Genomic DNA, 25,772 nt, shown 5'->3' with positions numbered 1-25,772 from the left:
CAACAGCAACACCTTAGTGTATGTTTTTGAAATAAAATGTATCTGAGTAGCAGCAAAGTTATCCATTTCTTCTAGGTCCTCCAATTTTTTGGCATAAAATTGTTCATAATAATCCCTTATGACCATTTTTATTTCTGAGGTATCTATTGCAATGTCTCCACTTTCATTTCTGATTTTATTTATTTGAGTCTGCTTTTTTTAGTGAATCTAGCTAGGAGTTTGTAGATTTTATTTTTTCAAAGAACCAACTTTTGATTTTATTTATATTTTCTATAGTTTTACTATACTACATTTTATTTGCTTCTGTTCTGATCTTCATTATTTCCTTCCTTTTGCTCACTTTGGGTTTAGTTTGTTCTTTCTTTAGCTCCTTGGGGCATAGTGTTAGTCTACTTATTTAGATCTTTTTCCTTTTTTAATCTAGGCATTTATTGCTATAAACTTCTCTCTTAGAACTGACTTTGCTGCATACTGTAGGTTTTGATACATTGTGTTTCCATTGTCATTAATCTCAAAATATTTTTTAATTTCCCTCTTGATTTCTTCTTTGACCCATTAGTTCATCATAAGCATGTTCTTTAATTTCCACATATTTGTAAATATGTTATTGATTTTTAGCTTCACACCATTGTAGTTGGAAACAATACTAGACATGATTTCAATCTTTTTGAATTTGTTAAGGTTTATTTTGTGGCCTAACATATGGTCTATCCTGGAGAATGTTCTATGTATGCTAGAGAAGAATGTATATTCTGCTGTTGTTGGATGTATGTAGGTCTGGTAGGTCCATTTGGTCTGAAGTATAGTTCAAATTTATTGTTGTCTTGTTAATTTTTTGTCTGGTTGATCTCTCCATTGTTGCAAGTGGAGTACTGAAGTCCCCTATTAGTGTTATATTGCTGTATATTTCTTCCTTCATGTCCACTAATATTTGCTTTACATATTTAAGTGCTTCAATTTTGGATGCATATATGTTTACAATTGTTATGTCCTCTTGATAAGATGACCTCTTTATCATTAAATCATGACCTTCTTTGTCTCTTGGAACAGCTTTTTACTGGAAGTCTGTTTTATCTGATATAAGTATAGGCATCCCTGCTCTCTTTTGGTAACTGTCTGTTTTCATGGAATATCTCCTTCTATCCCTTTACTTTCAATATATGCCTATTCTTAAAGTTTAAAAATGGGTCTCTTGTAGGCAGCATCTAGTTGGATCTTGTTGTTGATCCACTCAGCCATTCTATATCTTTTGATTGGACAGTTTAACCCATGTACCAGCAAGGTTATTATTGATAGTAAAAGACTTACTCCTGCCATTTTGCTAATTGTTTTCTGGTTACTTTGTAGATAATTTGTTCTCTTCTTCCTCTATTGTTGTCTACCTTTGTGGTTTGGTGGTTTAGTTTTCTGCTTTGTGGTTACAATATTGTTTTTTAAATATTCAACATGAATACACTTTCTTGTTTGGATAACGTGTAAAACGTCTACAAGGAGGGATAGATAATAAGTTTTCCCTTCAGAATGCACTGCTTTGCCTGGGATGAGGAATAATTTATAATGGTAACTGTTGCTGGTTAAAATTTGGCTCCTACCCACATTCATGCAAACTCAGCGTTCTAGATTAAAAGAGATTTAAGAGACTTGCCGAGCAAATGCATGGCATCCTTAGATGTATCCTGATTTGAATAAAACAGCTATAAATAATAATATTTTGGGGATTATTGAAAAATTTGACTATAGATTAGTTTTCAGGTGATATTGGAGAATTAATGTTATTATTGTTAGGTATGTTAGCACGGTCATGCAGCAATGTGTCTTTCTTTTTAAGAGATGCATACAAAAATATTTGGGTGTGAAATGTTCTTGTGCTATAATTTGCTTTAAAATTCTTCAGAAAAAAAAGATAAGCAAAATAGAAAAACAAGATAATGGGTACATGTTATCTATTTCTTATTCTCCCTATTTTTTTGTGTGTTCAATTTTTAAAAGAAATTTACTCCATACATATATCCCACCCCCTCCACTAAGGACCCCCAAACTATAAATTGCTGTGAATATAAGTAAAAGTGAAACAATTCTATGATTTTGAGAGAAAGTCAACACTGTAGGAAAAAGACAGCCCAGGATTTGGGCTAAAAATCATTAATCTGACCCTGATCAACCCTGTGGCCTTCAGCAGTAACTCAGCCTCTCAGGCCTTTGATTTGTTCATGTGTAAAATGAGGGTCATTGTCATTTAGACAACGACCTTCAGGGTATGTTTTAATGTTAAAATTCAGAGTCCTTCCATATCAGATAAGCATCAACTATTCAATAGTTTATGCTGAAGAGTACAGGGGACCAAGAGACCACCCAAATGGGTTCATGAGCCCTTCATGCCACTTCTTTGTTGGGTCACTTTGGGCACCACACTAAATTTTTCTGAGCTAGGTCCTCTGCACCTTGCTTGTCTATCATCAAAGGGTCACTGTGAGACTATAATAATATAAGAGGAAAGAAATCGTGATTATTAAGGCATATGCTGAACCACATACCTCCATTGGCAACATTAAACTTCACTCCAAACTCTCCCCCTGGTCCTCCAGGGCAGTGGCTGGCTGTTAGAATGATTCCACCAGCTGCCTTGATCTTCCTGATAATGCAGGAGACCGCAGGTGTAGACAAGATGCCATTCTGTCCAATAATCAGTCGTCCAATCTAAACCATCCAAAAAAAAAATCAATCCAGTTGCTTGGGATTAAAGGCATTTCAACAGGAAAGTGCCCCAGGCTCTGTTAACATACAGCCAATCACTTGATAAAAGAAACAGAGTAGGCTTTAGATTAGGGGAGGCAGGGTAGGGGGAGCACTGACATTGTCTCTCCTATCTAATGTCTCTAAGACCATTTGGTGCACCTGCATCTAGTAGTCAATTATTAACCTGTAAATAGGATATGCCTCACTGATCTTCAGTCGTTTGAAACATCTGCTTCTGATAATCGAGGGGTTAGCTTGAATCACACAAGAAGTTCTTAGTTTGCTACTGACTCAGAAACTATGCATATGAACATGCTAGAGATTACAAGAAAAAAGAAATGGAGTGCTTCTCTGCTTCTTCTGCTTCCTGTAACTTAGAACAAGCTCAGAGAGCAAGGGGACTGATTTACTACAACCTCATCATCTGTAGGCATATTTTAACTGTAATCTTCAGGAATGACTTTTCTCCTGAAAGTAGGAATTATCTTTCTGCTGTTAAGTGACAGCATGTGCTGGAGACATTGGAGAAATTACCCAGTCATGCTAAGCAGAGATCTGGAGGTCATCCATGGATGCAGCCAGATTCTTTCTAGAGCTACAAAACTGACTTTCTAAAAAGTCAGCAACACAGCGCTGAAGAACATTTATTGCTACACCTTGTTTTAAAATTGGATTCAATATCATCCAATCTAGTAGTTCTCAATATTTCTACAAAATAGAATCACTTATGAAGCTTTTTAAAATCCTAGTACTCAAACTGCATTCTAGACTGATGATATTGCAATCTCTGGGGTTGAGAGCCCAGCATTAGTAGTTTTAAAGCTCCACAGATGATCCCAATGTTCAGCCAAGCTCGGTAATAAAGCCCCCTTGTTACTCAAAGGGCTGGCAGCATGGGCATCACCTGCAAGCTTGATAGAAATGCAGAACCTCAGCTGGGCATGGTGGCTCCACCTAAAATCCCAGCACTTTGGGAGGCTGAGGTGGGCAGATCACTTGAGCTCCAGAGTTCGAGACCAGCCTGGCCAATGTGGTGAAACCCTATTTCTACTAAAAATACAAAAATTAGCTGAGCATGGTGGTGCACGCCTGTAGTCCCAGCTACTCCGGAGGCTGAGGTGGGAGAATTGCTTGAACCTGGGAGGCAGAGGGTGCAGTGAGCTAAGATGGCAACACGGCACTCCAGCCTTGGCTACAGAGTGAGACTCTGTCTGAAGGAAGGAAGGAAGGAAGGAAGGAAGGAAAGGAAGGAAGGAAGGAAAGAAAGAAAGGAAGGAAGGAAAGAAAGAAAGGGAAAGAAAGAAAGAGAAAGAAAAAGAAAGAGAAAGAAAGGAAGAGAAAGAAAAAAGAAAGAGAAAGAAAGAAATAGAAAGAAAAAGAAAGAAAGAGAAAGAAAGAAATGCAGAACCTCAAGGCCCACCCAAGGCCTACCGAATAAGAACCTGTATTTTAATAAGATCCTCTCCTCTCTTCCCAGATAATTCATTTGATAAGTACTGATATAACCAACAAGCCAAAACAAACCTTAACATACAGTTCAACAACAAAGTTGCCCTGGCACCATCATTGCTAGAGGTCAGTCACTGACCAAATATAACAATCAGCGAGATCAGGGGGAAAAAATTACAGAAGAGATCAAAACACACACACACACACACACACACACACACACACACACACACGCACACACAGAGAGAAAGAGAGAGAGAGCTCAAAAGCAAAGTGGCCTTGGGATGATTTAGTATGGAAATCCACAAGATCCCCAGGCTACACATTTTCAAGTAGAGGAGACAGATTATAAACAAATAAACAATAATAATAATAATAGTTACTAGTGAGGTACATATTAGGAAGGAATTAGACTGCTGTTATAAAGGACGTCAATTTTAATAATAATATAATAATAATAGCTAAGGGAGCTTAGATTTTATTCTAAGTACAACCAGAATCCATTGAAAGGTTTTAAACAGTGGAAGTGACCTGATTGCATTTTTAAACATCATGGGCTGAGCAGCCCAAATGGTCCTATTAAAAAGTAAGTCACATCAAGTCACTAAAACATTCCAATAGCTTTCCTTGTCCCCCACCAACCCAAAACAAAGCCAAAGTCTTCATTGTAGTCTACAAGGCCCTACATAATCTGACCTCCATCATGTACCATTCTCCATCGCCTTCCCGCCCTCCTTCTTCTGTTCCAGCCACAACGGAACAGAACAGCTATTCCTCAAACATACCAAACATGATCCTGCCTCAGGGCCCTTGCATTTTCTTTTTCCTCTGCTTACAATACTTGCCCAGATATTAACATACCTGCCTTCTACTGTCTTCTGGGTTTCTGTTTCAGTGTAAGCTAATCAGAGATAGCATCCTTGACAGCCCTATATAATACTATAGCCAGAAGTCCCTAACTTTTCTATTGTTTCCTATTTCCTTCACCCTGCTATAATTTTCTGGATCACATATGTTGCCTTTAACATTTTCCATATTATTTATTTTCTCACTGTATGTAAAGCCCAAGGACCTTTCACTGCTATATCCCAAGAACCTAAAATAAATCTGGCATGTGGTAAGCGTACAATAAATATTTGTTGAATTAATGAATGGAGAATAATGAATGCATGATGAATGGCTTCTCTGGGAGAAATACCTTGAATGGGGGCAAGAGCAGAGAGAGGAATATCAGATGGGAGACTCTTCAAGTCGAGTGTTGATAGAGTCTTGGACTAGGCTAGAGCCAACAGAAATGAAAATTAGTCATTTGGTTTGAGATACATTTTTGGAAGGAGGATGAACAGAATATGCAGGTGGACTGGAATATGGAATAGAGGGGCTGTGGTAAATAGCCTCCAAAATGGCCCCAATGGTCCTTGCCTTTTGGCATTTTTGCCTTTTTGTGGTCCCCTCCCACACTGAACGATGCAGATCTGGGTAATCAGTATATATTGCAGAAGTGATTGTGTGTGACTTCCATGGTGAGGCCGTAAATGGCATGGACACTTCTGCCCTGCTCTCTTGGACAGCTTATTTTGGGAGAGGCCAGCCGCCATGTCATGAAGACACTCAAGAAGCCCTGTGAAGAGGAAGCAAGGCCTGCCAACAACAGCCAGCACCAGCTTTCCAGCCAAGGGATTGAGCCATCTCACAGTGGATCCTCCAGCCCCCACCAAGCCTTCATATGACCAAACCAATACCAACATGTAACTGTGACCTCATGTGAGTCCCCAAGCCAGAATATCCATCTCCTGTCTCAGAAATGATGAGAAATAATATATGTGCTCACACGTATTACCATCTAATTTTCTATATTATATGTTTATTTCCCCACTGTATATAAGATTCAAGGACTGTTTTTTTTCACTGCTATATTCCAAGAACCTAGAACAAATCTGGCATATGGTAAGTATACAATAAATATCTGTTGAATTAATTAATGGGAAAAAATAAATGAATGATGAATGGCTGCTCTGGAAAAAAATACCTTGAAGAGTGGCAGGAGTGGAAAGAGGAGGATCAGATGGGAGGCTAACAGCCAGCACCACCTTGCCAGCCAAGTGACTGAGCCATCTTGCAGTGGATCCTCCAACCCCCATCAAGCCCCAACTAAGCCACTAAGTTTCATGGTAATTTCTTACACTGCAATAAATAACTAATACTGGACCAGTGAGAAAAGGAGTCAAGAATAATCTCAGCTTTCTACCTTTAATAACTTAATGGATAGTGGTGCTATTAATCAAGTCAGGAAAGAGAAAGGACAATAATTACACCTATAGTATTACCCAAAGTCATGATAAATTATTTTCCATATGCTCTTGCTAAAATTTATGTAGTCATTCAACTCATTTTATTGAGTATCTACCATGAAACCGGCAATATGGAAGAACCTTCTGATATAGAACTGAATATAATTTAGTCACTGCCCTCAAGTAATAAGTCTGGAGAATCAAGAATCTGAAAAATGTTTGTAGCTTTTGTTCAAAATTTTCTCTCAGCCATTTAAAGGGAAAATTATGAAGATTGTATAGTGGTGAGAGACTGGGATAGCAGTCCACAAAAACTTAGGAAGCCCTTCCATAGCACAGAGTCAATGCTGAGGAACAGCTGCCCAGCCAGGGGTTACATTTTCCAACCCACCCTTGCATCTAGGTGTGGCCACATGGTGCATTTGGACAATGGGTGATAAACTAGTATGAGAATAAGAACAGAAGTAATGTGTGTTTCTTCTAGGCTGAGGATATCAGAAAACAGACATATCATCTCTACACTGCTTATTTCTCTTTCTACAGATTCAGTACAGGTAATCATGTGGCTCTAGGCAATGCCAGAGTCACAAGAGGGAAGGAAACTGAGTCCCCATCCCATTTGGTAGACAAGAGTCTTTGCTCACCAGGGACATCCTCATTGGACTATTGTGTGAGTGAGAAATAACATTCTATTGTTTTAAGGCAATAAAAATTGCCTACATTTCAGGTTTATTTATTACAACCACCCACATTTTCTTAAGCAGTAGCGAAAGAAACATAAACAATAGTTTAATGCCAAATCAAAAATGTCAAATGCAAAATTATTTTATGCTATTACAGTATAAAATTATGTCCACTTTGGGGCAAGGACTTAGAAAAATGCAGAAATAAACATGTAAAGTTATTAAGTAGGAATGATTATAGATACATTTTTATCTTATTACATTTCAGTTATTTTTGAAAAGGTAATATACATTCTGTTTAAGAAGGTTAAAGTGAGTAATTACACTTGAATAAAGTTTCAACCTGAAATACTTTAGTTATAATTGGAGAATTAACAGAAGATTAAATTCTAGATATCTGGAAATTTTACCTATGTGAGATCTGCTCATTAACCCATCAATACCAGAGAGAAGAGATATTGCTGGACATGGTCCTATCATCTGGGGGATAAGTACTGGAGGAGATGTGAAAGAGAGGGTGATGGGGCTTCTGAGGTAAGACATGGAAAATCATGAAGATATTTGTGTCCCTTATGGACACTCACCAAATGGTGACCTAGGCAGAGGAGGATTTTAACAACAGGATGACCAGTTCTGTGGATGTCAATGAGTCGCTTTCCCCCAGCCATTCCTGTCATTGTCCAATGGGCTCATGAGCCAAGTGGCTGTTATGGTTTAGATGTTTGTCTCCTCCAAATCTCATATTGAAATGTAATCCTCAGTGTTAGCGGTGGGGCCCAGTGAGAGATGTTTGGATCATGGGGACGAGTCCCTCATGAATGGTTTAGCACCATGCCCTTGATGATAAATGTGTTCTCGCTCTGCGTTTACATGAGATCTGCTTGTTTAAAAGTATGTGGCACCTTCTCTTTTGTTCTCTTGCTCCCACACTTGCTGTGTGATATGCCTGCTCCCACTTTGTCATCCGCCATGTGTAAAAGCTCCTGAGGCCTCACCAGAAGCCAAGGAGATGCGGGCACCAGGCTTGTACAGCCTTCAGAACCATGAGCTAAGGAAACTTCTTTTCTTTGTAAATTACCCAGCCTCAGGTATTTCTTTATAGCAATGCAAGAATGCTGTAATACCATGGCCGTGATGGCAGGGATGAAGGCTATGCATGGGCTCAACAACATGGACATTCACTCACCAAGGCTGACCTGGCTATGGCCACTGCAGAGTGCCTACTCTACCAGCAGCAGGGACCAACACTGAGTCTCCTTATGGTACCATTCCCCAAATGATCAGCCAGCTACCTGGTGGTAGATTGGTTAATTTGGGCCACTTCCATCACGGAAGATGCAGCACTTTGTACTTACTAGAATAGACACAAAGAAGAGGAGATATGAAGACAGATGCAAAGATTGGAGTGATGCAGCCACACCCAGGAAGCCAAGGAATGTATTCTGCTGCCAGAAGCTGGAAGAGGCAGGGAGCAGATTCTCCCTAGAACATCTACAGAGTGTGGCCATGCTGATACCTTGATTTTGACTTCTGGACTCCAGAACTGTGAGAGAATAAATTTCTGTGATTTTAAACCACCAAATATGTGGTAATTTGTTATGGGAGTCCTAGGAAATGAATACAAAGTTTGTAATCTAATACGAAGTTTGTATTAGCTTCACAAGGCTGCTATAACAAATTTCCATAAACTTGGTGGCTAAAAGCAATTAAAATTTATTCCCTAACAGTTCTGGAGGCCAGAAGTTCAAAATCAAGGTGTCACTGGGGGTCTGCCTCATCGAAAGGCTCTAGGGGAGGATCCTCCCTTGCTTCTTCCAGTTTCTGTTGCCTCCACATATTTCCGAGCTTGTGTTCACATCACTCCAATCTCTGCCTCTGTTTTCACGTCACTTTCTTCTCTGCGTGTCTATGTCTTCTCTTCTGTTCACCCTCTCTCTACCAATTAGCCCAGGATAAATGCCATCAGAAAAGGTATGGCTTTCAAGATCTAGTCATTGATAAAAAAAATATAAATTTTGGAAGCCCTTTTGTATAAAGAAAAAGCACTCAACTTGAAGTTAAAAGGCATAGGTATGAGTCTTGACTCTACCCCCTGACATAGGATCAATCATTTAACTTCTCTGAGGCTCTGCGTCTTTATTTGAAAAGCCATGGAAGAAGAGTGTTGTTAAAATCCACCGAAGATCAGATTCTATAAACAAAAACCCTTTGTTAAATTAACCATGACACAAATTATTCTATTGTCTTCCCCGAATCCCACAACCCCCTCCAACATTTAAAATTCATCTTTAGATAGCAGATTATCCCTTAAAGTACCATTTTACTCTCTGAAAAAGTCCTAGAAATACTACCCTCTGTCAATGCAGCAGACCGCTACCTTGCAAGGAAAAGATGGTCTACTTACATAATTAGCCTTAGTTATGTTTACAGCATTGAAGCAGGCAATATCTGACTTTCATTCCTGAGTGAAATCCAGACCACAGCCCAGGGAGGACCAAGCCATGGCATTCTGTTGCTCCCCGCTGAACGTCCCACACCATAGGGTCTGGCTTTGGCTGGAAGAAGGGCAACCTCACCCAGTCCTCCAGAAGGTGCACACACCCAAGCGGATGCTACTGCCATTAAGGGGCATTTCCTTCAACTCCCACGTGGAAAAGGGGGCAAAGTGGACCCTAGTCCACTGTCACTCACACACACGTACAGATCCCAGGGTCCACACAGATACAGATCACAGGGTCCACATCTATCACATATATGAACATTATCACACAGACCCCTGCAGACACATCTGTGAGGCATATGCATTCCCAAACACACAGACAGACTCATGATAAATTTGTTCCTACCCAGCTGTGACTTCTAAATGCTTGGGGAAACCAAGACATAGTAGAAAGGGGTGTGCAATTATCATTTCCCATGATGCCGTTACTTAAGAACTCTTTGTGTCCGTCCTTCTAATGGCACCAATGCCTCCCATCAAGCCTTAAACCTCACCTAAATTATGTCATTGGGCTTTTTCATCCATAAATGAGCATACCAGGTGCCAAGGGAATCAATATGCCCTTTCACATGCCTTAGACCAGTGTCCAAAGAAAGATAAAATGTTATTCTATAAAAGCTTTCTCCCAGCATTTCTATTCCTTTACATTTTGTGCCATATACAACTATGGTTTTTTAATGATCTTATTTCTGACAGCTGTTTTTCTTCAGAACATCAACAGCTTCTTTCCTAAATTAGTTTTAGTATGAGTTCCATTTCTAATTAGCTCAAATTAAAGTCCTAGAGAGCAGCGAGGTAATATTTAAACCCTCAGGCTAAAATTTCGGAGTAGGTGCAGAATATTGACTCTAAATGAGTTTTTCCTGTGACATAACACGCATGAAAGCAGGATTTCTTTCATGTGTGAAATGTCTTAAATCAGACTTACCCTTTGTGATTCTCTTTTAGCTTTAAATGTCATTTAAGAAAAAAAAAAGAAAAGAAAATTAAGCATGACATTCCCCAATATCCTCTGCTCACTGTGTTATAATCCCTATCACTCCCCAAGTGAATTGGAGAGAGTGAAGACACAATGAACAGAAACTTCCCTGATGCTTCACAGAGGAAGTGTTCTCCAGGACCACACAGCCTCCACCATGTCCATCTACGAAGGGCTGTGGCAAGCTATATACACAAAGATGCCTGTTTCCTGTCTTCTCGGTTAAAAACAAAAACAAAACACTGGAAGGAACCCCAAAGCCAAGCTGCCATGGGTTGCAGAGTGCCAGCCGTGAAGTAGTGTTGTCCATGGGTAAACAGGAGATGGATAAGGGCAATTCCAAGAAATAACAAACTCGAGGCATGAATGTGGTTATCCAAACATCAAGGGACTCCTTCATTTGCATTTGGATAATTGTGCAGTTATATGATTTGTTACATGGAGACCAGATGGAAGTAAGAGAGCTCATCCTCAACTTCCTGTACCTCTGGAAGTCTTTACACACATGCTGGAGAGATAGATGAGAGTTCATTAGCATCAAACCACCATGGATTTCATAATCAATTCCTAATATCTGAATAAGTGCAGAAAAGTCACAGGCATCTAGAAGTGTGGCCCAAGTCCTGTTCTTCAATTGGCCCACCCATTTCTCAAGATTTCATTGAGAAGATCAAGAAATCTAATCTTCCTTGGATGCAAAATGGAGGTGGTGAAAATTGGAAGTACGTCCTTCCTGGTAATGAGGCAATTTCAGTACATAGGAAGTGCTCTGAAATCTTTGAGGTATATAGTCTGACTCACTAGAACAAGAAAGGGCCCCACTTGTTGCCATTTTATGAGGTGACCACCCCAGCTGGATAAGAACTACAAGTGTCCATTGGGTCTACCTGGGTGTGGGTCAAGAAAGCAGAGTTGAGTGCCCTGAGGTAAGCTGAGATTTTGGTTTTCAATGGGAAAGAATGTAAGAATTGACTTTGCCACCTACTGCCTGGGTGACTTTGCACAAGATCCCAAATCCCTATATATCTCGATTTTGTTATCTAAAAGATCACATGATGGAGGATGTAAGCAAGTAACACAGCCAAGACCCAGTTTACAGTGTCTAGTACCTAACAGACTCTTGACACGTTTCACTTGCCCTTGAGTCAATCTTTCCATGTCACTGAATATTCTTCCACAACACGATTTTAATGGATATAGTCGTCCATTGTTTAAATGTACCATTATTGACCAATGTAAAAATGTTCTTTTGCCTCAAATTTTTATATGTAAAACAAAAACATGTTTGAGGACTAAACCCACACTGTAGTATAAATTAAACTGGATGTAGGCCAGGCATGGTGAGTCACACCTATAGTCCCAGCACTTTGGGAAACCAAGACAGGAGGATGGCTTGAAGCCAGGAGCTCAAGAGCAGCCTGGGCAATACAGCAAGACCTCATCTCTACAAAAAAATAAGAAAAATTAGCTGGCCATGGTGGCGTGCACCTGTAGTCCCAGCTTCTTGGGAGGCTGAGGTGGGAGGATCCACGGAGCCCAGGAGTTTAAGGCTGCAGTGAGCTTGGATAACGACTGCACTCCAGCCTGGATGACAGAACAAGAACCTGTTTCAAAAAAGAAAAAAGAAAAAAAAACCTAAAAACTAAAAACTGGATGTAGTTTGCTAATAACTAAACAACAAATTAATTGTAACATGCTTACATATCAACGATGTCTTTCTTCTTTGATCATAAACCTGCTCACTAAGAAGCTGCTGAAGTCCATGGTAATGACAGGTACATGTCTGCATCCTTGTCCTGACCTGCATCTTCTTTGATTGTCCCCATCTGTGTCTCCGACTGGCACTGCCGAACCGGCTTGCTACCTGATCAATGTTGTACTGAACCGGACTGCTAACTGATCAATGTTGTTGAGCTCACTGCACAAAGCTGTTCTTACAAGGTAGATTTCTGCCTGGAATAGTCATACTTACACTGTTTATATTCCTTACTCCTGACCCATCCAACGCAGCACAAGTTCTATTTATTGCCATAGAAACATAGGTCATTTGGAAACACCTCCTTCATTTCTATGGAATGTTCAAACATTTCTGACATTTTGGACTCTGTTCTAGCCTCTTGTTAAATATATCCAGAAAAGAGACAAAGCTTTATGGGGGGGGGCTATATGCACACATATGCTATAGAATAAGCTATCTAAATGCTTAGAAATACTTTCCATCTGGCACCGCACCTTAATAGGTAGACAGAAATTAAGTATGTGTATATCTATCTGTATAGATACGTATAAATATATATCCCCAAAACAAAAACTCATTCTCTTACTTATACATAGGTAGAATATAGGTGAATATACATATACATTTATAGGTAGAACAAAAAAACCCCTCAGCCTCTTTAGGGCCATGTGTTTTCTCTGAGTAATTGTCACAATTAATTAAAATACATGTGTATGCCTTTTTAGATAAATTCCATCAGACCAGTTTCTGTCTGGTTGGAAAATCATAACTGCCTATTTGCTAAGTGCCCCTGCCCCCATACTATGTTCCAGTGAACTAAAGACCTCTGGCAATCATAGATTTACAACTCAGCAAGATTAAACAATTTATTGTTATTTATGACATCCAAGCTGGATCTTCTGTATTATATTCCACATTAGCATCTATCACTTTACATTTGGGAGATCCTGTCCAAAAAATGATTATGCCTCCTAACCAAACACTCAGCAGGGCTGCAGGAACAGGCCCCCTGAACAAACATCCTGCCAAAGTACTTTAAAGCACTGTGAGCTCCCACAGCTGTGCATTTTCAGACGACTCAGCAGATTAGCGTGGAGTCTCTTAGCCTCTGCTTGGTCTGTTCCTTTCAGTGATCTCTCACATGGCCCAGTCCATTCGGTTTGAAAATCCTCATGAAATGAGCAGATTATGATCTGGCTTCAGTAGAGGGCCATGGGGTGGGCATGGAGGGGAGAGGGTTTGCTCTTAACACAGCCTGAGCCTCAGAAAGGTTTCAGATGGAAAAGCATGGCACTGACTCAGCTCATGCTTAACAGGAAATAATGCACAGACCACACCAAAAAAGCCCTTTCTGTTGTGTGAAAGTCTATGCCGGAGCAGCTGCTGCCACCTCATGTACTGTGATAGAGTGTGCATGTGTGTGTTTGTGTGTGCATGAGTGTGAGTATGCACACAAATGTGTGCTGGGAGGGGGAGGAGATCACACCTTCCACAGTCGCCACCTCAGCCTTAGCTAGCAGCATGGAGAAATGCCAAAAGTCAAGAGGAAGCTGCACCAAAGCAACTGTGATCACCACATCAGCAGGCGCTTTCTGGTTAGTAAAGCTACTGGGACTGAAAAACACACACGATCTCGTCCTTCTTTTATTTTAATCAGAGCAAACTATTTTTATAATAATTGTGTTATATGAATAAATAATTCATAACGCTGTAACCCATTATCACATTCAATCCTCCCAACAACCCTAGAAGATATGTAGACAAGTATTATTACTTTCCCTATTTTTATAAATGAGGAAATAAACCCCAGGAGGCTAGGCGACTTCCCCACGGTCATAGAAGTTGCAAACAGTAGTATCATGATTCAAATCCAAAGCTTCTCCTTTTGTCTTTATCATTTTAATTTTGAAGGTAATGCATATGCATGTATGATCTTTTAAATCCAGAGATGTATATGGAATAGATAGGAAAAGGGACTCTCCTTCCCCATTATACACCCCCTCCACCCAAGCTATATACACTGTTGACTAGAGTATGTCCTTTCAATCCTATTTTCTATGCCTACATTATATACAGAAAAGCAGGATTACGCTACACACAATATTCCAGTCATTGCCGTTTTTCACCAACAAGCTATCATTCACATCTTTTTCATACTACATATAAATTTATATCCTTTATTTTAGTGGTGTATATTGTGCAGTTGTGTCATAAATTATGTACCTGTTCTCTGTTGAACATATAGATTTTTTCTGAGTTTTTCCTTAGCAAAATGCTGCAGTGAGTACCCTTGTACACAGATGTTTGTACATTTGTTCTAGAAAAATCTACAGTAAAGATTCTTAGATTAAGAGATTCCCAGGTTATTAGAAAACTACTCTATTAATTTAGATATATACTTCCAAATTGCCTGACCAAAAAGTTATGTCAATTTAACTTCTATGAACAGTATACAAACATGACAATTTTCCATCACCTACACCAACTCTGGGTAATTTCATCTTTTTTACAAGTTGATGGATTGTTTTAATTTATATTTCTCTGGTTATTAATAAGGTTGGCCACCTGTTCATGTGTTATTATTGATGATATTTGTATTGAATTGTTTGAATTTTCTTGATTGCAAAAAACTTTTTACATGTCATAGATATTAAATATTTGTTGTAAAACTCTCCTTCCAGTATTTTGTATGTGTTTGGTCAAGTAGAATAAACTCTCGTCCTCTGATTTCAGATTCCTTTCTCTTTCCATTAGAAATCCCTAAATGTAAAACTACATATTGATAGCTAAAAACCAGGATGTTTACTAGAGAAAAAGAATACAAAGGCAATAATTAAATATTATATTTATACAAAATACCTACTAGTACAAACTTAAAAAGAGAAAGTAAAAGTCAAATGTTTCTACGACTTCAGACTAAGAAAAAGAACTTTTGAGGTTGAATGTTCCTGAAATTTTTCTTTTCATACAACTACGGACATGACTTCAAAAGTTGATGTGACTAAAAATGTAAGATATGAAAGATATTTGAAGACTCAGAGAAGGTGGATTTTCATTTTAACAAGTCACATATATATTCTAGATATCCTCTTATTCGTAACTAAGAGAGTCAAATCAGATGAAAGAATCTAAAAATTTCCCTTTGACTGTGTTAAGTAGAAGTAGTAGAGGCATATTGGCCAAATCTTGAGTGTTTGCAAATTGACTCTTAAGGCTATAGGCTGGCACAGGTCATTGAAGCCCTAGCTTTTTATCTTTAATTTTAAAATCCCCAAACAATTTATACTAATTTTTCTTGTCCATTATTTCCAAATAATCTTGTTTAAATGTTATTACAGTGCTTGCTCATGTTACTGTTGTCTAACAGAAGGGTATCCGGGGCCTTAAAACTGAGAGGGTTAGGATTAATGATTCCAATACCTATGCTTGGACATCTCCAAAAGTGGGTTCCAGCATCTTGTCCTCAAGTCTGTATAGAAACTAGCAAACTTCCAGAGTTCACAAAAGGCTCAAAGAGAACAGCTGTTTTATAGAAAATTCTTAGAGCAAGTTTCACGCATAATGTTGCTGATGCGTGTCTGCCTTTTCAATAAACATCACTATGCTTTATCACAAGATTTAATAAAGCAGCTTAGTTAAAAATGCCATCTGGGTCTCTGGACACATTAAACAAAGCTTAAAATAACCACCCCAGCAACTGGGAGGACCCAGCTGTTCTCATAATCTGTCCCACTCCTTTTACTTCCCCATAAAAAGAGTGAATGAAGAACACAGACTAAAAGCATCCAGAAGGAACTGACACAAACAGGGAGATAGATGGAGCCAAGGGCTCCTGTAAGTTTGCTATTGCTCACATAATAGATTTGCTAATTCAATAACCTGCGGATGGTAATTAAGAACGGGACGCAGAAAGAGGGAAGAGAGAATCATAGAAGGGCTCATTCAAGTTTTCTAATGTATCACAAACCTGTCCTCCCTAATGTCTGGATATAGCAGCCCATTCCATTCACCTATTCTGTAGTGAACTCCAATAGAAAATACAAAGCCATCACCACCCAGTTCTTTCTCCCTTCTAGAGATGAGCTATTAGCCACCCAATCCCAGATTCTCAGATCCATTCCAGGAAAGAAGCCCTAGGTATTGAAGCACAGCTTTCCCTCCCTCCCTTCTTTCTTCCACCCCAAGATTTGTTCCCCAGATAGTTCTAGTAAATGCAAAACCAAGTATATTCTCATTCTTTAGAGCAACCAGCTTTTCATGGCCAACTGGAAACAAACACAACCTGCACAAACATCTATCTGGAGGACACTCCCAAGGCTCCTACTGAGCCAGCCTTCTGCATACCACTGCATTTCAGCTTCCTAGTTCACAAGACACTGAGACATTCTTGAATTCTGCAAGGTGCACTGTGTGTTAATATCTTTGCTCCTCATCATGTGGCCAATAAAGGGCATGACTAGTCAACAAATAAATTTTCTCTTGGCTAAAACTTGCAACAAAACTGTAAGCTGTTTACCAAGGGGCCCACTACAGGTTATATTCAATATATACAGTCAAATCATAACTATCTGAGATATATTCAGTTGACCATACACCTTTATATTTCAGTAAAAGGTCTTTACATTTCCCAGTGCTATCGATGTTACAAAGTGCTTTCATATGCAGTGCTTCATCTGATTTGCAGGATAATTAAATGATCCTGTCATACCTGATTTTTAGATGAGGAAACAAGTGGTTTCTGGGTATTTCAAGAGGCTAACGCATCTGCCCTCCAACTTGTATGTGAAAACCAAAAACAAAATTCCAAGGCCCCTCAACCATCTGAATGGACTTTGACTCTTTTGGTCAATATATGGCAGAGCTAGGAAAAGAAGGTGAGTCTTCCAGCTGCTGATACAGGGTTTTTTCTGCCATACTCCATTACCTCCAAGGCTAAAGTCAAAAGAGGGTGTGTTTATCACATGAAAAAATCTGGTTTGGATTTCCCAAATGTGTATGTAGTATTTGGTGATTTACCTTAATTTAACCTACAGTTCTTTTGGGTTGTAACAGTCTGACTCCATTTTTGAAAACAAAACAAAATCGATTTTAAATGCTGAATTATAGATCTTTGCTGTCCAGTATGGTAGCTACTAACCACTTACGGTTATTTGCATTTCTATTTTAAATAATGAAAATTAAGTAAAATGCAAAATTCAGTTCTTCAGTTGCTCTAGCCACATTTCAAGTGTTACAGTAGTCACATATGGCTAGTGGCTGGGACAATGCAGATTATAGAACAGTTCCATCATCAAAGAAACTTCTATTGAACAGTGCTATTATATAATGTCATCTCCAGAGAAAGAAGACTTTAGAAAAAGTCAGAAACGGCCGGGCGCAGTGGCTCACACGTGTAATCCCAGCACTTTGGGAGGCCAAGGCAGGCAGATCCCTTGAGGTCAGGAGTTCAAGACCAGCCTGGCCGACATGGTGAAACCCCGTCTCTAGTAAAAATACAAAAAATTAGCTAGGCGTGGTGGTGCATGCCTGTAACCCCAGCTACTCAGGAGGCTGAGTTGGGAGAATCACTGGAACCCAGGAGGCAGAAGTTGTAGTGAGCCAAGATTGTGCCACTGCACTCTAGCCTGGGTGACAGAGCAAGACTCCATCTCAAAAAAAAAAAAGAAAAAGAAAAAGTCAGAAACATCTTGAGGCAGGCATAGTGCTGTCATCTGTCCAATATTGAAGATGATTTAAGAATAAGAAAGAAGAAGAGAACAAAGAAGAGAAAAAGAAGTTGCCTTAGGTGTACCTACCCAGAAAAGGACAAGGGCATTCTTGTAGTCATTGTGTTGTATTTTAGCTCTTAAACTTTTTAAGAGATTAGAATAATTTGACACATAGAAGATCTAAACCACTGTAGAGGCTCTGAAGCAGATAAAAGTAGAAAGAAAATAAAAAACTAATTAGTTACAAACTAAGCTTAACCACAATTCATTTAAACGATACTATTTACTCTTCACATGATTGGTTTTTCTTTTGCTTTATAGTAAGGCATAGTTTATATCTTTAAAGGGGAATTAAAATATTTCTGGGAATTTTTAAAAGTAAGTTCACACAGCCACATAAAAACTACAGAAACAGATAAAACCTATCTTCTCATTTATTCCCTAATCCATTCAAATTAAATATAAAAATCCAAGCAGCCACAGTGATATTCAAAAAAGCAAAAGTGAGACAAAACAAAATTCATTTGTCACCTGTGGAGGTAGTTAACTCACCTAATCTTCACTCCAAACACCAGTAATTTTTAAAAAACAGAAATAAACATGTTCTGCCTTCCCGGAAGGAACTATGTTTCAGGATAGCCAAATAACCCAGTTGTGAAGAAAATGGTCTGCTTATAGAAAAATGCCAGCTAAAACATGTAGATAGAATTAGAGAATTAGAAATTCACCATTTTGAAACCCCTAATGAAATAATCAACTCAAGCAAGGATCAGTAATAAATGCTAAAACAATCAAGTAACTATTGATACAGAATATAACTGAATATACACATGGTACAAAGTTCATGTCACAGACTACTGGCTTGACCCAAGGGGGAATATAGCAGAGGAGATAGGCAGTGATCACCCTAACCTTGCGATCATCTCACCATCACTAATGATGGGATGTGAATACACATTATTGCCTATGAAATAGTCTTTAAAAAAAGAAGTTGAACCTGAATCTAACTAAACCTTGCAATGGGCTGAACGTGTATGTCTTCCCAAAATTAATATGTTGACATCCTAACCCCAAAGGTGCTGGTATTAAAAGGTGGGGCCTTTAGGGGGTCATTAGATCATAAGGACAGAGGCTTCATGATTGGAATTAGTGCCCTTATAAAAGAGGCCCCAGAGAGCTAGCTAGTCTCTCCCACTATGTGAGGGCCCAGCAAGAAGGCCAATCTATGAACCAGAAAGTTGGTCCTAACCAGATATCAAAACCACATGCTCCTTGATCTTAAACTTGCTAGCCTCTAGAACTGTGAGAAATAAATTTCTGTTCTTTATAAGTCATCCAGTTTTTGGTATTTTGTTATAGCAGGCCTAAAAGCCTTTAGAACTAACTTCCAGTTAACCAGGAAAAAACAGAGTGAAAAGTTAAATGACACCATAAAAAGCAACCAGAAAATTCCAGAAGGGGAAATATTCTACAGGACAACTGACTAGTTTTTCAACAAGTCAATTTCACTAAATAAATACATAAACAAAGAGTATGGGTATTTTCCAGGTTAAAAAAGTCTTGAGCTAAATAATCAAATGCAATGTGTGTCCCTTGATTAGAAGAAACTAATTTGAACAAACCAGCCACAAAAGATATTTCAGGGAGACCAAGCTGGAAGGATCACTTGAGGCCAGGAGTTTGAGACCAGCCTGGGCAATGTAGTAAGACCTCCATCTCTACAAAAACAATAAATTAGCTGGGCATGGTGGTGTGCACCTCTAGTCCTAGCTACTCAGGAAGCTGAGGCAGGAAGATCACTTGAGCCCAGGAGTTTGAGGCTGCAATGAGCTATGATTGTTTCACTGCACTTCAGGCTGTGTGAAAGAGCAAGACTTTGTCTCAAAAAATAAAAGGACATTTCATAATAATTGAGGAAATCTGAATGTGGACTGGGTAATAAATGATATAAAAAAGCCATTTTTTATTTTGTTTGAAAAGATGATTTTGTAACTATACAGGAAAATGTTCTTATTTTTTTAGAAATCTGTACTAAAGAATTTAGGGGTAAAATATCATTTTCTTTAATATACTTTCAAACACAAGCAAAAAATAGTCATGACACAAATATAGCAAAATGTTTACAATCTATGTTCTATGCTTGCCTGTGAGTGCCATTAATCTCATCTCTCTGCTTTTCTGAATGTTTGAAAATTTCAAAGTTTTATAATAAATTTTTTTACATCCCATAATTTTATAATAATTTTTTTAAAGTTTGAAGCAAATCAACAACTATAGCTTCAAAAATATCCTGACCCACAATAAACATTGAACAGGGTATATTTCTCCCATTTCCTAAAAAAGTTGGCCCAGGAAGGAGTATGAGAGCTGCCATAGCTCTCCCAAGGCTCATTATTCTCCATCACTCCATGGGAAATCCCAAAATAAATTTTTTAAAAAGTTGTTTAAATTTATAATATTTTTGATTCTATAATAATTTTATAATAAAATAATTGTAAAATGTTTTTGATTTTATATTTTTAATTTATAAAAATTTTATACATGTTTATGTTTGAAATGTCTATTTCAAATTTTATGAGATATTAAAATATAAGTAATATAGTTCATCATTTTAGAAATGCCATGGTTTTCTTCTCCAGCAATTACATAATCAAAGAGTAACTGTAGTTTTTCCTAGAACATTGCTTTGTAGGCTGGGCATGGTGGTTCATGACACTTTAGGAGGCCAAGGCAGGCAGATCTCTTGAGATCAGGAGTTTGAGACTAGACTGGGCAACACAGAGAAACCCTATGAGTAGTAAAAACAGAAAAATCAGCTGTGTGTAGTGGCGTGTACCTATAGCCCCAGCTACTCAGGAGGCTGAGGTGGGAAGATCACCTGAATCTGGGGAGGTCAAGGCCACAGTGAGCCAAGACTGTACCATTGCACTCCAGCCTGGGCAACAAAGTGAGACCCTGTCTCAAAAAAAAAAATGAAATTTAATTTAAAAAAAGAAAATTGCTTTGTAAAATTAACTTTTTCAATCAAAACCAAGATTTTTCAGATATAGAGAATGCAGCCCACGGGACAGATTTGTCAGTTCAAAGAGAATAAATTCTAGTTTCCTATTTTTCTAGCCTGCTTATGATTATCCAATAGGATATCAAAAAAGACCAAAGCCTTTGGGATCCATGTTCAGTATTCCTGAGTCTAACTCAGGATGCCAAATCAGGAGACAAGCACATTCTCATCAATTTTCAATCATTCGAGACCAATTTTGCTTATAATTATCCAGTTCTTTTAGACCACCTTTCTCCTGAAGCCAGCCTTATGGCTATTCACTTCACTTTAGCATAAGCCCCCAAGAAGGTGAACAAAATGAGGAAACGATTGGTTAAAGTTGGCGTTTGAAATTCTGAAACATGTCCACCATTCCCTTCACCCATGCCCGCCCCTCTTAGTAGTAGTACTTTCAGATTATTTAAGAGTCGATGCTTCTATGTGGATTTTGTCATCTGTCCTTTATAACAGCTAGTAGGTTTAATTTGACTCTATTTTAAGCATATATTGACCTATGCTAATTATCTGTTAAAATAAATTCCACTCTTGGAGTTAATAAAGTGTGTTTGTCATGGAAGACCCATTGAAGTAAGAAGCTGAGGAGCCCTTATGGTAAAGTGGGACAAGAAATAATAAGACATAATAATTTTCCCATGCAAATCAACAACCGTAGCTTCAAAAATATCTTGACCCACAACAAGTATTGGACAGGCCATGTTTCTCTCACTCCCTAAAAAATTGGCTCAGGAAGGAGTATGAGATCTCCCATAGCTCTCCCAAGGCTCATTATTCTCCATCACTCCACAGGAACAGCCTGTCAGAGAAGAGTGAAAGACCATTTGTCAACCTCTCTTCAACTCCCTGATTCTAGCCAAACTTCATCAATCTCAAGTGAGGAGCCAGAGAGAAATCAAACCCCATATATCCAGCATCATTGTCTACTGGAGTCAAAAATCACAATTCCACTACCCACCCCAACACCACTGGCCCTGTTTCTCCCAATTGCTTTTTATTGTGTTTTTTAAAAAATCCTCTTTCCCCATCCCTGCAACACCGAGAAGAAGGAATTATAGTAGATAAATATGAAGCATGGAGATCCTTTAAAAATGTTTTTAATAATAAATGAGAAAATGAAAAGGAGAGGGTTGGGAAGGAAGGAGGGAATTCAAATGCCAGGGAATTGTTCAGTTTCGCTTTTAAAGATGTTAACACTCATTTATACATCTGCAAGACACTCCCCTTAAAGAAAAGTTCTATGAGTGTGGGTCTGGTTGCATGAATAAGGATAAAATTACTTTTTTAGACGATGTTTCCCACATATCATTCAGAGACCCCTGAAGTTAGGTATCCCTCTTGTAGATGTCCTTGAGATGCTGCTGGACCTGGGAAAGAGGAAACTGGGATACGGGTCTATGCCAAAAGGTGCTTCTAGTTATAGGACAGAGAGGAAAGGGGCAGAGGGAGAAAAACCCGAAGTCTGAGAATCTGGATTGCAGAAGACTACCGAGGTCGTGGGAGAAGGGAGAGAAAACAAGGATGAAAAGAGAAAGGGGAAGAGGCATGAAATGTTGTCAAATGTCAAAAGGCATTTGGAGAGAAGTTGGGAATTGCATTAAGAAAACCACTGCAAATCTCATTTCAGACCATTTAGAGATATGCCCCCTGGGAACTGTGAGCTCAGGCTGTTTAGCATCAAACAAATGGATCCACTCCATCCCTACTCTAATTAAATAAATCATTCAATAATTCCACTGGGTTAAAGAACCAAAATATTAAAAACCTTCAGGGCCTACTCTTGCCAAATATGTCAGGGATCGTGTGTGTGTGTGTGTGTATGCGTGTGTTCTGAGACACCACTACTGTTAAATAGGCAGAGCTAAGACTTAGGGGACTGGCAGATTATTGCAAAAAGGGCACGGGGCAGAGGGACTCTGTTGTGAGCCTGGGAAAGAAGTTTGTGTGGGGACTGTGGGCAGTGAACGCGTTGGGAACAATATGGAAAACTGGGAGCTGCCTTGGAATCTACAGGGCCAGGTAAGAGAATGTCCGAAAGAAAAATGAGCAGGTACGGGATGTGTGCAGAGTCGGAGAAGAGTCCAGGGCGCCCGGAGTGGCTCCAGGAACGACGGACACCCCTCAAGGCTTTTGGGGGCGGTGGGTACTAATAGAACCCAGTGTCCGGGGTGCGCCGGGGAGGCTGCGAGCGCGGCGGGAGTGGGGCGCTGGAGGGTGAGGACGCGGGAGTGAGGAAGCAAAGCCGTGGCCAGGCAGGGGCCTCCCAGCTGGGCCCGGAGGCAGCAGGGGGACAAGGGCTAGGAGAGGGCATGGCGGCGGCGCGGCGGGAAGCGAGGGGCATCCGGACACTCACCCCATTGGCTGCGGCCATCTGCACCACGATCTCGATGGCCGTCCTGCTAAAGTACCTGCCGTCGCTGCCCACCACCGTGGTGCAGCCCCGACGGTCGCGCAGGTCGATGGACGACAACACGCTCTGGATGAAGTTGGGCAGGTAGTTGCGCTGGCCCTCGAAGAGGCCGGTAGGTCGCCGCAGACCCCCGCCACCGGCCGGCCGCAGGTCCTTGTAGGGCGCGGTGGGCACTGTCAGCACCGGGATGGGGCTCCCCTCCGTGGCGCCTCCTGGCCGGTCCTGCTGCGGCTCCCGGGGCCTGAGGGAATCTGCAGCCTGCCAGGGGCCTCCGCCAGCCTGGCCGCGCGCCGGGACTCCGCCTCGGGCCCGGGCCCCCTCTCCGGCAGGTCGGCGCCCTGCGCCCGCCCGCCTGGGGACCGCCCGCCCCTCCTCTCCGCGCGGCCGCTCGCTGACTCCCTCGGCGGAGATTGCTTCTGCCTTCCTGTAAAGTTTTCTCCCGCCCACCTTCTCCGCTGCCAGACCGCCCGAGGTGCCCTCAGTTTCTCCCCAATTTGGACTCACTTTCGGGGTGTCCCAAAAGCCTGATTCCAGGGCCTGCTAGCCCCACCCCGATGACGCCTGCACCCGCGCCTGGCCCCAGCCTTCATGCGCGATCGCCGCCCTCCGGGGCACACCCTCCGCCAGAAAACAGCCGGCGGGTGGCGAGACTTTGGGCAGAGTCCGGGTTCCTCTCTGGCGCCAGGCCTGTCTCCCTGTCTCCCTGGGAGTGCGCAGCCTACACGCACCAGTTTCTCTTTAGAACAAGCACGGGGAGGGATTTGGGAGGGGGCTGAAACCTTTTGCCATCAGCGAACAGCCTCAGCCAAAAATAACCCTGGAAAGGCGAGCTAAGAATGGTTATCTCCTTCCAGCGCTGAAATCGGAGGCTGGGCGCTGCATGTGGGGTGTGTGTGTGTGTACCCTCCCACCCCGACCATTTGTTGAAGGGAATCACCACTGTCAGACTTCAATCCAACAGGACCCACTCGAGCCATCCACACTTTCCCCAGCCTCCTCCAAAACAGCACACTTTCCAGTATGGACAATTCTTTTTTTTTTTTTTTTCACTTGTTTGTTTGTTGTGGTGTTTGCAACAGCAGCAACACAGACGACACATATTTCCCTATTCTTCTCGCCCTTCTCCCCCTCCCTACCCAGCTCCTGTCTTAGAAACAGGCTTGGCCTACACTGCATCTGTCCACACTGCCTGAACTCTTCCCTGAATTAATCGTTTTCAATAGGAGGGGGCTAAATCCCTTATTAATGCCCTACCAGGAGTGAATGAATAAAGACAAGTTAAAGGGGAACTGGGTACCACATACTGTGCTAGGTTCCTTTGCATGTATCCTTTCATTCTGCTGGAGCTAAAGATGTTCTGCCTCCTCTCCAAAAAACGCACCCAAACTCCAAAACCAGGAAATTCTCCATAGAAAATAGGAGTGAAGAGAGAAAAGACTAACAGGATAAACCCCAAAGCAGGAAGAAAGTTTTGTCTCCCATTTCGCTCAAGGAATTTTTGGACCCACCAAGGCTACTGTCCTGAAAGACCCTGCTGCTTCTCCTTCCCCAAATATTGTCCACTTCCTGAGAGTAAGGCTGACTTGCTGCAGGCTTATAAAGTGTTTGGTCACAGTAAGACAACTGTGAGTAATAACACACATTGTATACTGTTTTGCAATTGATAAAAGGCTTTGCATCTGTTTTTTCTTTGGAGGCTGAAGAAAAGAAGAATGGTATTCACGCAGTTCCCATTTTACAGATGAAAACAAGAGGACTTTTTCTGTGAAGTCAGGAAAGTGGTTACAATGGTACTTTCCGCCTGTCCGAATTATGTATTGCCCCTCCCCTTTCTATTAATAACATTGAAGTGTGATGGGACAACCACTGAAGCCGTCAGTTGAAACCTGCTGGGACTTTTTAGCCATTCTCTTCAACATAAAGAATGGGTGTTTTTGGAGGGGGTGAGAGGAATGGGGAAATGTTGTCAAAGAGTACAATGTTTTAGTTGAGACAGGAAGAATACATTTTGTTGAGATCTACAGCACAGCATGGTGACTGTAGTTAACAATGAAGTATTGTGTATTTCAAAATTGCTAAGACAATAAATTTCAAATGTTCTCACCACAAAAAAGATAGGTTTTGAGGTGATGAATCTATTAATTCTCTGGATTTAATTATTCCACAATGTATACATATATCATAACATCACATTATACCTCCGTAAATACATACAATTTTAAT

The 25,772-nt window shown here is 40.4% G+C and overlaps 1 protein-coding gene across 2 annotated transcripts in view; it reads right to left on the bottom strand.

Moving 5' to 3' along the window:
- Window positions 1-25,772, bottom strand: part of LOC134808837 (MAM and LDL-receptor class A domain-containing protein 1-like) — a 91,147-nt gene that overhangs the window by 49,495 nt on the left and 15,880 nt on the right. For both annotated transcript variants that reach the window (XR_010152702.1, XM_063797967.1), the window contains exon 2: window positions 2,535-2,697. Coding sequence is in view for 1 of the 2 variants with exons in the window: in XM_063797967.1 (XP_063654037.1) it covers window positions 2,535-2,549 (15 nt within the window). In the remaining variant the exon portion in view is untranslated. The remainder of the gene's footprint in view (window positions 1-2,534; window positions 2,698-25,772) is intronic.

This window comes from Pan troglodytes, chromosome 18, assembly GCF_028858775.2.
Source record: "Pan troglodytes isolate AG18354 chromosome 18, NHGRI_mPanTro3-v2.0_pri, whole genome shotgun sequence".
NCBI classification, from domain to species: Eukaryota; Metazoa; Chordata; class Mammalia; order Primates; family Hominidae; genus Pan; species Pan troglodytes.
The sequence above is the reverse complement of the archived record's forward strand: the minus strand, read 5'-3'. Positions and strand labels throughout refer to the sequence as shown.